The sequence below is a fragment of the Accipiter gentilis genome, chromosome 3 (assembly GCF_929443795.1).
Source record: "Accipiter gentilis chromosome 3, bAccGen1.1, whole genome shotgun sequence".
NCBI lineage: Eukaryota > Metazoa > Chordata > Aves > Accipitriformes > Accipitridae > Astur > Astur gentilis.
Window position 1 is genome coordinate 28,587,565 of NC_064882.1, and position 13,165 is coordinate 28,600,729.

General features: G+C 40.6%; 1 protein-coding gene across 1 annotated transcript in view; it reads left to right on the top strand.

Moving 5' to 3' along the window:
* The window catches only part of SEPSECS (Sep (O-phosphoserine) tRNA:Sec (selenocysteine) tRNA synthase), a 29,121-nt gene extending 24,773 nt beyond the window's left edge, over positions 1-4,348 (top strand). The window contains exon 11 of the mRNA XM_049795483.1: positions 127-4,348. Coding sequence (XP_049651440.1) covers positions 127-376 — 250 coding nt within the window. The 3' untranslated portion in view covers positions 377-4,348. The remainder of the gene's footprint in view (positions 1-126) is intronic.
* The last annotated feature ends 8,817 nt before the right edge of the window (positions 4,349-13,165 follow it).

Genomic DNA, 13,165 nt, shown 5'->3' on the forward strand with positions numbered 1-13,165 from the left:
TAATTTGTTTAGAGTAAGCAGATACTACACTGTATAGGGACTTGTGTAAATGTGTTAATCGTAGGGTATCACATAAGATATCCAAGGCATCTTTAACTGAATCACAATTTTGTTTGTTTGTTTCAGGGTTGTTCCCTGTGGGTCTGTACAAACAGTGAATAACTACACTTTTAAAGGCTTTATGTCACATGCAAATGACTATCCCTGTGCTTACCTCAATGCTGCCTCAGCAATTGGAATTAAGAAGCAAGATGTAGATGTATTCCTGAAAAGACTCGACAAGTGTTTGAAGACTTCTAGGAAAGAAGCAAAGAAAGAAAAAAGTGTAAATGAAATAAGTAATTCTAATACAGGCACAGACCAACTTGAGGACTAGAAGATACAGATTTAGTAACACAGGGAGGTACGGTTTTGGTTGAAGTATGTCAGGTTTGTATTGAGTTAGCATTGTGAATCTGCAGTGCAGAAAATTTGTTCCTGATCTGAAAACAACAAAAAAAAAGTTGGGCAAAATTCAGCTTTAAAGAAAGTAGGTGATACTCTTTCCAAGACAGAGGCCCAGACACAAGTTTTTTGCAGTATATAAATGTGTTTAATATCTGCCAAAGTAAAGCTTTACATTCATAAAGACCTTGAGCTGTCCTTTCAGTCTCTGGGTGACTATTTGGACCAGTGTTCAGCAAATCACAGAATGTGTATTCACATGTTTTTGATTAAGATTTTTCTGTGGCAGTGATTGAATTCCTTCCTAGGTATGGACCATCCAGCAAGAAATGTTTCAGTGCTCTCATCAGCATACTTGCCACTTCTCATTTCTTTTATATAAGTGCTGGGATAGCCCTTACTAAATACAATGTTGAAACTCCGTGAGGAAATGATAGTTGGAATAGTAGTGTTTCAGGTGTTCTTGCCTCTCATGAATTGCCTAGAGCAAAGCAGCCTTCAGTGGCAAAGGAAAACCTAGAATACTTCATATCCTGTCAGTACTCAGCTCTTGGAGACTATTTGCATAGTTCAGCAACCCAAAGAAATCTTAATAATGAAAGCAAGAGGTTGTGGAGTGGAGAGGTACAGTTGTCTTTTGTTGTTGTTGTTGTCTTTTTTGTCTTTTTTCCATTTCATCTTTTCTTTGATAGGGCTATCAGGTCAGAGACCCACTGAAAAGGAGGAGTGCCTTGTGGGATTAATGCAGCAGTTTCAAGAGCCAGTGAGACCTGAGGGTATTTTGTCATTTTTAGTCCATTGTTGTTAAAATTTATAGACTCCATTTCTGAAGTGTCTGTTGCCATTGGCACTGTTGCTTCTGTGGCTGTGTGCAGTTGCTGATTTGAATTCATTAAGCAAACAATAGATTCAGAGTCTGTTCATGAAACAAAGGTTCCATATCACTACAGTGACAGTCCTGTAGGTTGCAAAACTTTTAGTTATTCTTAAATGCAATTACTACATTGTATGTAGTTTTTATGTCATTTACTGTTCAAAGTGAGCTTAATGTTCAAAGACGTTTTCTTTGTCTGTCTGTAATGTAGTAATACTGGGGATACCACAATTAATGAGTTCTAAATGTCAGGAAATACTCTAGTTACTTTGTTTGGTGGTATCTGAGACATGTATCCTTCAGAGCCCTGTGTAAATTGGTTAATCAAAAAAGTGGTGTTTTTGAAAGGATTGTCTATCCAGCATGTTCAAATGAATTGATACAAGAGGTGGTGTTAATATGCTGAAGTTATTAGTATGCTAATCATCATGAAGGTGCTCTCATTTAGTGGGGTCCATTGTATCTTAAGCTTAAATTGAACTGCTGCTTCTACATTGTTATTGCTACAGTTACATGTTAGATTGATTAAAGCTTGTGAAGGTATGGCTCCCCCGACTACAGTCACAGTTGTTATTTGCTGTACAAACACATCCTAGGAGAAATGTAATATAACTTGGCCACCGAGTCCTTGTGGCTATAAGGAGATGTAAATTGCTTTTGTTTGTCTCCCTCTCTCTCTTCCTCCCTGCCCTCCCCCTTTGTTTTTTTTATCTATAGTATGCTATATGTCAGTTTTTCCAGTCAGTAAAGCTCATCCACAAGCTTGGGAGCCAAAACTCTGCAGCTCACTGCCTCAATATTCAGTATATTGGAGCAGCCAGTGAAAACCACAAGGCCTTAGTGATACCTTTCTTCCTGGTTTTTGATGTTGTTCAGTGCCTGAATGAGTGTAAATTACTGATTTAAGTGACTAGTCATATAATGTGAACATTAGAACTATTGTTACGAGAGTTTAGGGAGGTGTATGGTTATGGTGGCAGCCAAAATAAGCATTTGATGAATAATATCCTGAAACTGAATAAAGAAAACAGCAGTTGCCTTCTCTGAGAGGAAGAAAGCTCTACTTTTTATGTTCTCATAATAAATTATCTGCTGCAAATAATTCACTCACTTCTTCTATAGATTGAACTGCTTTCTCAGGTAGTGTTTCTCCTGTCTTCAAAATGTTTCCCATTTGAAATCAAGCTGAAAAATTCAACAAAGCTCTATAAAGAAGTATCCAGGGAAAGAATTAAGTGGTTTGTTCTGATTTTGACCTTTTAAGCCTTTTTTTACTTTAAAAAAAAAATAATAATATGATGGCTTTAATTGAAAAAAAAGACCCACGTTTTTAATTTGTGTGTCATTACATCTCTTCGCAAATCTTAGTGGTGCCACCTGAAGTCAGGAAATGTAAAATACTTTGAGAAATGTGCCCTATCATGTGTATAAACTCTTGAATTAAATATTTGTGTTATGTTAAGTTTGGTAAGCTGGTGTACCAGTTTTCAGTTTTGTTTGCTTGCTTGGACCCTTAAATGTCTTCAGGTAGTATTTTTTTAGAGATGGAAACATTACATAATGTCACTATAAATATAATGAAGTTTTAAGTAATTCAAATGGCAATATACTTTCAAGTAAATGGAGAAGAATTGGTTATTTAGGAGATTCAGTAGATAAAAAGTATTTTCCAAGGAAGAGTATAAATCACTTATTCTCTATTCAATAATAGCTGTAATAAAGTAGTGAAATAATATCGGAACATACAGCCATTAGCAGAGTTTTCATTTCCTTTGTATAAGAGATACGGGGAGCTTTCATGGCTATGGCACATCTCACCCACTAAAAGTAGTACTGTGAAAGATGGTAATAGCATGGGCAGAGGTTTGTCAAACTATGCAGAGTAAAACAAATATTAACAATATTTGCCTTCTATGAAGATTTTTCTAAGATTGTACAGTGAAGTAAGAAGCTTCTTAATTAACTGCAGTCCTTTTCCTAATCCCTACGTAGGCATACGTCACTAAAGGTTTCCGCACACCTCAAAAATCTGCAAAAGCCAACTTGCTGTCTCCAGCGTCCATGTTACTAGTGAGACATCTAGGAAGGCTCCCTGGGCTTCAGAACATACTTGGGGTTCAGACAGCAAGAATCCGTAGAAGCACCAGGAACACATGCCCGTTTAGTACAGCTATCTCACAGCTACTATTTATGTAGCTACCTATCTCTGTCATCTTCTAGGTCACAGCATGTGGTTACCAGCTGTGAAATAGGAATGGGCAAGCACTTGAAATACTCCAGAAGAGCTGAGGATTCAGAAAGAGAAATTCAGGAGGTTACCATTCTCGCTACCTAGTCTGCTGCTCTGTCAAAAGTTACTGCCCTGTAGCAAAGTGATCTGTCTGCTCAGAAGCTGCCACAATTCATACAGTGTATTAACAAATACTGAAACTGAGGTGTGTTTGAGCATTGCAGGTATGAAAAAAAGGTGGCTGTAGAGCTAGCACATTTCCCGTTCTGCTTCTGCAGAACACATATTCTGTCGATACCTGCTTCTGAAGACAGTAGCATTTGGCAATGGGGCAGGGTATGTGGTTAGGCAGAGACCCCTCAGATTGCTGAAGTCTGAATCGCCGAAGTGACTTTCCTCCCTTACGGTGCCTGTAACTGTTCTGCAAGATGCTTTTCTTTCCCTCTGATATTACAACTTATGCTATGTGGATTTATATAGGTGAAAGGAATGAAGGAGCAGATGGATTCGCCTTATAAAAATAGCACTGGGATAATATAGTGCAAGCAAACTGACACTGAATGACCCATCTCACAGGCCCACTCTTAGTTTACTTCTTTTGTAGTATCTGAGATAATGAACAAAACAAAGGACTGCTTGAGCAATAATCCTGTCTTTTCACACTTTGTTCATAACGATTGCCTAAGATACAAAGCAAATAAAATCTACCAGATGCAGCAAATTCTCTTGAGCCTAAGAAAGCAAAATTGTAATGTTGCAAATGTAAATGCTGGCATTGCAGCTTAATACACATATAAACCGAGCAATCTATATTGTGCGATCATCATTTTTTAAGAAAGGCTGGAGCCCAGAGACTAGCAAATGTTCTCATCTGCAGTGTATCAGCAGTTCTCAGTCTTCAGCTGCTGTATAGATAATAATTCTAATTGAAGAATCATTACATGAATCCATATGTGAATGATAGATGGGCCTTTTGTTCACAATGCTTTAAAAATTGAGTTGCTGTTTTCACTTTTATAAGGGGTGATTAGATTGCCTCCCCCCCCCCCCGTTTTTTTTTTTAAATGCAACGTTTTAATCAACCTGGCCTGACACAATTTGGAATCTGAACGAAAAACAATTTCTGTAGCTGACAATTTTTTAAAACAATAGCTATTTAAAGGCTTGAATTGGTTACAAAGTGACTCTCCACAGAGAGAACCCGTGTTCAAATGTTTTTAATTCTGAAACCAGTGCTTGAAAAACTGTGCTCTTTGTGCTCTGTAATAATCTTTTCATGTATTATACTTTTTTCCTCAAAGATAACAGCATACACTTTAGTGCAGTTTAAGAATTCTTTTTAAAAATCATAGTTAAAAAGGCATTTGCTCTGTCACTCATCAAGCATCTGTCATATCAAAGAACTAGTAATATATTTATCTTGATGGATAAGCTTCAGTGTTCTGGTCCAAGTTCAGTGTAACTGGACCAAGCTTGCAGTACTCCTTTGGGAATCCTAAAGTCAAGTTCATGATCTAATTAAGATCAGTGTGATAATTATATCTGCTGCTGAACAGGAGTCTTTCATCATACCATATTTCAACTAAATTCTTTAGTGTGGCTTCAAAGCTGATCCAGTTCAGAAGCTGAATTGCTTTCTTAACGTGGATGGTGGAATTTAATTTGCCTTTAGATCCTGGATTCAAATCCAGGCTGAGTCAGCTATTGCAAAACTGCTTTATTTTAACCAAATGTGAATAGAAAGAATACAGTGTTTTCAGCTGGGTGCTACCTTTCCTATTACTTGTTCTCAGAGAGCTGCAAACATTAGGCTACCATCTTACACTTACTGCTGGTTGCAGGGGGGAGCAAGGAAACTGGTCTGGTACAAATAATGTGACAGCAACAGAGGTGTGTGCATTATTAATCTTTCTCTAGGCATCCCAAGTAGCAACACATCACTTCATTTGGAATTCAAGAGCAACACGTAGTGCTTCTATTGATCCATTCTCTCAAAAAGCTGTTTCTCAGGTGCATTGCTTGTGATCGAAGGGTACCCGAGGAGCACATGGCCAAAATACAGGAAAAAGGAACAAGGCCTCCAACGTTTTCGGAAGGTTTATAGATTGGTTATGCGTGTTTGGCTTTTGCTATGTGTAAAGCTCCTATTGCTGTCTAAACTCTTGAAAAAATATTTGCAGCCATTCTCACCCCTTACCTAAACTGTTTTTGCACTGAATTCAGTGCAGGGACACCTCTGTCGGCGGTGGGGCAGGGCATGCTGCTCCGGCACCACAGCTGACCCATCGCGCTCTAATGCAGCCGTGAGGTCTGCCTGCAGGAGGAGAATTTGGTGCCCAAGCAGGGGAAAGCGTTCCTGCTTTGCTTTGTTGTTGGGCTGCCAAGCAGATGTGACAAGTAGAACTGGTTTGCAGATGCAAATACTGTTGAGCAGTTAGTTAATCCTGTAACTAGTCTTTCTGGAGCCTGAGGAACTGCAGATGGAAAGAGAGCTTAGCTTGGTCTGTAATATGTCCAACTGGGAATGTAGCTATTGAGGGAAGAAGAATCTATCAAGTGTAACTAAAGGGAAAAAACCTGCAACATATTGTATAAACTCTTAATTGAATACAAGTTGTCTTACTACTCTAGTCGTTCTGGTTCTCTCTGTAATGAAGCTGTAATGCAGATTCTGACTTCTGATTCTATATAGCATTTATTTCAATACTGGTAGAGGAATTGCAAATGGCTTAGTAGGTGGAGGGGCTTGGGATACAGTTAAAGATAACATTTTTAAATGCAAGATGAGGAAAGTGTCTAGGAAGTTTATAAAAATAGAAATAGCCTGAAATACTGGCTGTGCAGCTGAGGGGGTAGTCAGTCTCCAGCAAGATCTGAGTATGCGTAGTAAAGTCTTGACTGGCTGCACATTGCAAGTACCAGAGGATGCTGTCATTGCATCACAATAGTAGCCTGCCCTCTACTAGTAGTAATTTCTAGTACTCTACTCTCCCCTCACCCCACTGAGTATTTCTGGGTGTTTTTTTTTTAGCAGACTCTGCCGTACTAGTGCGTCAGAAAAAGGATGGGGAAAGGGGGAAGGATGCCTACCAGGGTATTGCCATCCTCACTGATGCAGAACTTCATATGCAAGAAGTCAGCTGGAGCACACAAAGGCAGCAGGTGCAAATGCATGTGCCGCTAGCTTTTTTTGTTCAAGGGTTTATAATCAGTAAATGGATTTGAATATAAAAATATTTTTTTTAATAATGATATAACTGATGCTATTAAAACTCAAGCTCGTATTCCATGCAGATGGCACGAACTGTCACGCTCTGGTTTTCTCTTCAGTTTTGTTTCTAAAAATTTCAGCTGAACGTTAAATCTGTGTCAGGGCAGCACTTTGGGTTTCAGAAAAGATGCACACCGTGTTTATCTTCTAGCGGTAGATTGTTTTGTCAGGCCCCACACAGCTCCTCTCCCCTCTCTGAAGTCAGGCTTAGGAATTTCAGCCTCATTGGCTCCAAGGCCTTTTGAAGCGAGATATTTCTCAGTGACTCTGTGTCTTCAGAAAGAATCTGTTGTGGCTGCTGGAGGTCTTTGTAGGCTACGTACATTCTTCACAGTGCCTTTGTTGTCCCACAAACAGGGTTTGTTTACCCAATGTGCAAGCCAATAACACACAGTGTCGAGGTATTTTCAAACTAATTTCATTGATGCATATGAATGGGTGCCTGTCTCAAGACAGCAGACCCTTGTTTCAAAAATCCTCGTAATTATACACTTAACTAATACATATTCATTGTTATTTTCCTTAATGATTGGTTCGTTCTTCTCCGCCCCTCATGTAAATTAGTGTACAGACTCTGTATTCTTCCTTCATTGTCTTCTTTTGAGTAGGTGGTATCATTTGAGTAGGCGATCAATGAATCAGCGGTCGTGATCTCCCCCTGTAGGAATTACCTTTTACCTACTTCTTCCCTAATCTTGGCAGTTCCAGGCAGTTCTTCAAGGTTTATTGACCAGACCACAATCCTTTACCTTTTCTGATTTAAACATCCTGCTTATTTACAAAGTCCCACTGTCTAGTACTTATTTCCTAAGCTGTCCCTGTTTTACATATTAACTGATGGGGGCTGTACACAGGACTTTAGCAGCTCCTTGGTTATTTCAGTCATATTATACATATTAATTGATAACGCCTTGTGGTGACTTCATGCAGGGACCTCTGGATCCATGTGCTCATTTACAGGTAAATAGTTTTTGATCTCTTTTCACACCGAGGTGGCCAGGACAAACGTGTCTCTATTGCTTGTACACCCTTATCAGTATTAAAAGTTGTGGTGGGTGAAACACTACTGCCGCCTTCAGCAAGGCTGTAAGGCACGTGTGGATTTGTTAACGGAGTGGAGCAGGGTTAAGGGTGTCCCAGCTCCCACGACACTATGCCCTGTGCTCCGCATAACGAAATGCCATTGCACTGCCAAGTGAGGCAGGGGCTGCGGCGGCCCTTCTGCGGGTGTAAGCTCAGCAGAAGTGAATTGTGCAGCTGGCCTTGGGTTATTCAGTCTGCTGATCCAGAAGGGAGTTGTGTTGTCTCTTTTCTAGATGCAACGGCTCTGCAGCGGGCTCAGGAAAGAGAGGCAATAACAATGTATTTTTGTCATGGAAGCAAGTAGCTGTGACTCACAAGGCTCCTGGGGCACCACTTAGCGGAGTTAAAAGATGCTGTTTTCATTTGGTCGCTGTATAACTGCATTTCTGAGTCTCCCTGTTCACTTTGTACTTGCATAAGCTCCTCTTCCTGCATTTCCAGGCCCTAATTTTCCCCTACCTTGCACTTTCTGTAGATTTTTACATCCGTGCAAGTGGTGGTAAAACTCAGCTCTTTCGATGTGAGAGCATTTAGCATATATGCCGCATTTACTTGGCACAAGCATAGAAGGCCATAGCAGGGGCAAGGCAGCAGGGAATCAAGCCAGTTGTTTACATCTTCCTCCAAAGGACTGGTAGGTCAAACATCCTTCTCCTGTCCACAATACTCTGCCATTAACAGCTGTTAGTGAGTGTTAGCGCATCATATTTTTTTCCCCTCGAGGCTGAGCACATTATCTCTACAACACTCCAGCACCTTGCTGGGAACATGCCACAATTCTGTTTTCAGAGTGTTTTGTTAATGCTAGTGACCTTGGTAGTGTGACCACAACACCTGCTTTACCTGATAAGATCATTAATTTTTTTTCTCTGCAGCCTTTGTGTGGAGCATAAGCAAATCTTCATTTGTACCTGGAAAACATTGCCGGAGCATCAGCTCACTGGACCGCTGACCTGTATCTCCCTGTATTTTTTAACGTGTTAAATAGGCAATTAGAAGAAACCACTTCAATAAAAGCAGAATGAACACAAGCCTCTCGTTAGCTGCAATGGAGCAAGACGGTATTGGAATCAATCGCACAGCTTTTCAGCTGTCACTCCGCTGCAGCAGCAGCTGTCTGTCAGTCGAGGTGACAGCGGAGAGCTGATCTATACTTTTCTCTGAGCTACAGAGATAAGCTGCACATGCACAATGAATGTGTTCCCAAAATAAACGCATCGGGAAGAGCAGGGTATTTTTTTAATGATAAACCTTCTTGCCCTTCTAACAGTTCCTCCTTCCTCCTCCTTTGTTAGCTTACCAGGTTGCTGTCACCCCCTGCCCTTTTTCTTACAGTGGCTGTGTGTTCTCCTTCTGACTTTTACCTTACGGGTTTATTTTTCTGCATGCTGCTGCTTTGTATTTCTGTGGCCGCACCCGCCTTCTGCATTCCACCTTCTGCTGCATCCCACCTTCCGTCGAGGTGGGGCCCGTCCCCGGAGGAGGCGCAGGCGGTGCTGCCTCCACAGCTGCAGCTGGTGTCCGTAAAGTGCCGATCGGAATTGCTCGGAAGTTTAAATGGGTCTGAAACTCGGTGTGGGGTAGAGGTCCAGAGCTTGTGAAGGGGCTAGCCCTACTTCAAGCCCCAGTCCTTCGTGCAGGCGGGACTCCAGGGGTTTTGTATTTGCTTTTGCTTCTTTATTGATTAGGCATGAGTTTATTAAATGGTAAGGTGGCTTCAACTTTCCCCTCCCCACTGTTTGCTCCAGTTTTGTTGTTCCTCCACAGCAGTGCTGACATTATTTGCATATACGGGGCAGTCCTGCAGCTCTTCTCTCTCTTCCTCATCCCTCTGCTGGATGGAGAGAAGCGGGTTTCCTTGGCAGAAATCCTGTGCTATGGGTCTTGCTATGTGGCCCCATGCACAAGTACATTCTGACTGTATGTCCTGCGTGACAGGGCTGTTCAGGCTGCCTTGCTCTCCAGTCGCGCCGGGGTTGAGGTTGCTCCTGTTTTTCTGCCTCGCTCTACAGTAACAGGCATTTGTATTTAGGAGTCTGTGAGTCTTGGGTGACCTCATTTCCTCGGTAAAATATAGCAGTGTAAGCACTGTGTCATGAAAGTGCAGGGGATGACGGTGGCTCAGAAGATTGATCGTGTCACTGGTTCAGGCTAAGAGCACATACGTCATGAAGGACTTGCTTCAAGGCCTTCCAAAAAAGACCAGTAGAAACTAGCAGCTGGCATAAAAAGGGGAAAAAAGCTGATCTCAAGAAACCGTTACACGTTCAAACCCCCCCCTAAATCTTTTTATTTTAAAATTCAGTTTCATTCTTTATTTTATGGCCTTGGTTGTACAACACTCACATGTGTTTTTAGTTTTGCCAGAGGTCTACAAAGCCTGAAATGGAAAGCATGGATTTCTCCATCATTCTGTGAGATGGAGCTAAGTAAGTATCCTTCCCATTTATAGGTAAGAAAGTAAAGGCAGAAGGATCACCTCCGAGTGCCGATTGCGTTTTGTGTAGCTGTGCCGTTTGATGCTGCTTATGCCCTTAGGTTCTGTCTCAGAAAGCGTGAAGTAGCAGGTCAAAGTCTGATGCCCGAGACAGGTAGCTCAGGACACATGCTGTCCCTGTCCTTGCGTCTCTCTCTTTAAGGTGCAGATGACTTCAACTCCTCCATTTTTAACTGTTTTCTACTTAAACAAGGGTAAATACATTTTTGCCTGAATAAGGTTTGCTGTAGGATTCATGAGACTAAATACCACATTACGGCATGTATGGGGGTAAAATCAGCAGCTCCCGCTTTCCAGGCTGGTTTTGACTAGCTAGCTCCTTTGATAATTTCAAAGGGCCTAAGATAAAAGGAGCTTAGAAAATAAAAATACCCCTGATTTCCTTCCAGAGGTACAGTGGAGGAGCAAGGAAATGACACTGAGCCATCACCGTTTCTATAGCTCTCAGTGCACTGAATATGCACTGCCAGAAAATGCCAGTTTTCAGGCCTGTCAACAGATATTTTTCTTAAGTATTTGAAGTACCTCAACAATGATAGTTACATCGCCTCTTGCACACTGCCAATCCTACCTTTGAAGTCTATGGCTTTAGGTAAGTTTAATACAGTGTACTTAAGTAAATAACTTATCCACATGCAATGGAAGCCTGGTCATATTATAAAACTTTTTTTTTTTTTTTTTTAAGGTGTTACTTGTAGGTTTCCAGAAAACAATGTGTCTAAAATAAGGTTTTGGCAGCAAAAAATTCAGCACTATCAGTTATTTGGAAACATTCTCTTTCTGGTTCTATCTCAGAGTAGATCTTTTTCTTTGAATTTTAACAGATAGAGTGCAGAACAGCAGCAGCATACCCTGCATCTACACAGAGATTTGGTTTGTTTTCCAATGAGGTTATAATTTCTGTCCAAACTTAGGGCATTGCTGAGCTCTGCTTTCAGTTTTACTGCAAAGTCGCAATAATAAAATAAATAGAAGGCATACAAAAATACCTGAAATTAAAGGCAAAAATTAACAAACCCCATCATTTCTGAGACATTTTTTTAAAATGTAATAATTTACTTTATTCTCTTAGTAAAAAATAGCTGCCATAAATCCTGTTCACTTAAGCCACACTTAATCCATACCTACACAAAATTTCCCTTATGATTTCACATTTTACATGAATGCTTTCGGTACACAAATACCTTTCCAAGATTTTTGTGAAATCCAGATAAATTCAATAGTTAATAGAAATAACAACTGCGTTCAGAAATGTCAAACATAAAGAAATTAAGTTGCTTTTCCTTCTAAGTAACATGCACGGGCAGTAGACAGAGACATAAACTGTGCACTCTGCGTTTCAAGCCAACTTGTGTTCGTGCGAGGGCTGGAACATCAGTAGGTTATTGATCGCTACCACGCAGCTGGGCCAAGCACAGGCAGGTCCCAGCAGAATAGTTCGCTCTTGCCTGTGCCCTTTATTTAACCGATTGTTAAATGCGAGACAGATAACCAAGGTGTGAGATAAAACAGCGAAGCCTTTGAACAAATCCAATTATATGTTAATAGAGCTTGCAGAAGTGGGGCCTGATCCTACCGGCTGTTGACAACCGGCAGATGAAATTCAGGGAAAGCTGAGGCTCTCGCTGGTACTTGGCACCATCCTGGGCAATGACCGCTGCTCCTGATGGAACTTAATCAACTCCCTCCTCATAGGCTTTTCCCGATAATGTTTAACCTGCCTAAACAGCAGACAAGTCTGATTCCTCCGAGTGAAGGTTTCTAGCTAACAGGCTAGCAATAAAAGAAAACAAACAAACAAACTAACAACAAACCCAAATAAACAAACAAAAAAAGGCAAATAAAAGAAGATGAGTGTAGGAAATAGACAAATTAATGCGTTTAAATTGTAGGCTTATTCGGGCAGCAACTGTGTCACTCCATCTCCAAGTTACATGTGCCGTTATAGCGATAGCTTGCTTGTTGGTAACCACTCCTATAACAGTGACAATTTTTAACTAAAAGCCCCAGAACAACCCAAGAAGTCCTAGCTTATTTCTAAACAACTCCTAAGAGTGCTGATGCTATGATGGATGGTGCCGTACTTGAAATCTCCTTTCCGGAAAAGCACAAGACTGCCAATATTTGTAAGCTTTACTCACACAGGTCAGCAAATATAATAGGCAAATATGCAGAGCAAAATACATTTTGATTGATTAGACCAGCTTTGGAGAGAAGGCACCAAGTTCCTTATTACAGATATTTATCTTGTAGTCTTTTCCAATCTCCTGCTTGTTAGTGCATATGGAGTTTTTTGCGTATATTTTTAAATCCTAATAGGTGCAAGAGACATGGGAAAGGCTTTTCAGTGGATTTTCTCTTATTTTAATTGAAATTAGGTCAGATCTAATGCTGGCCTTATCATATCTTGTTAAGCTTAAACCTATGTATTTTCCAAGTACTTAGGGCGTTATTGAGAATCAACCTAAAGTATGTCACAAGAACTGCAACTAAAAATCCCATGTTTATAAATATTTCATGTGTCTGTTCTAAAAGCAAACATCATAGTAGCAAAGGCTTTTCTCTTTTATCTGCATAAGCGTACTTGAGAATATGCCAGCGTTTTCTCACATGGTCACCGATAGGTCATGCTAGCTATTTCCAAATTCAATACAAGATTCTTCCCGTTTGTTCCTCAAGCAAGTTCTCCTGCCTGCCTCAACTTCCTGGCAGATCTTCCTCAAAGCCTTTTCTTGATATGTATGCAGTTCCCGATGGATTAATCTC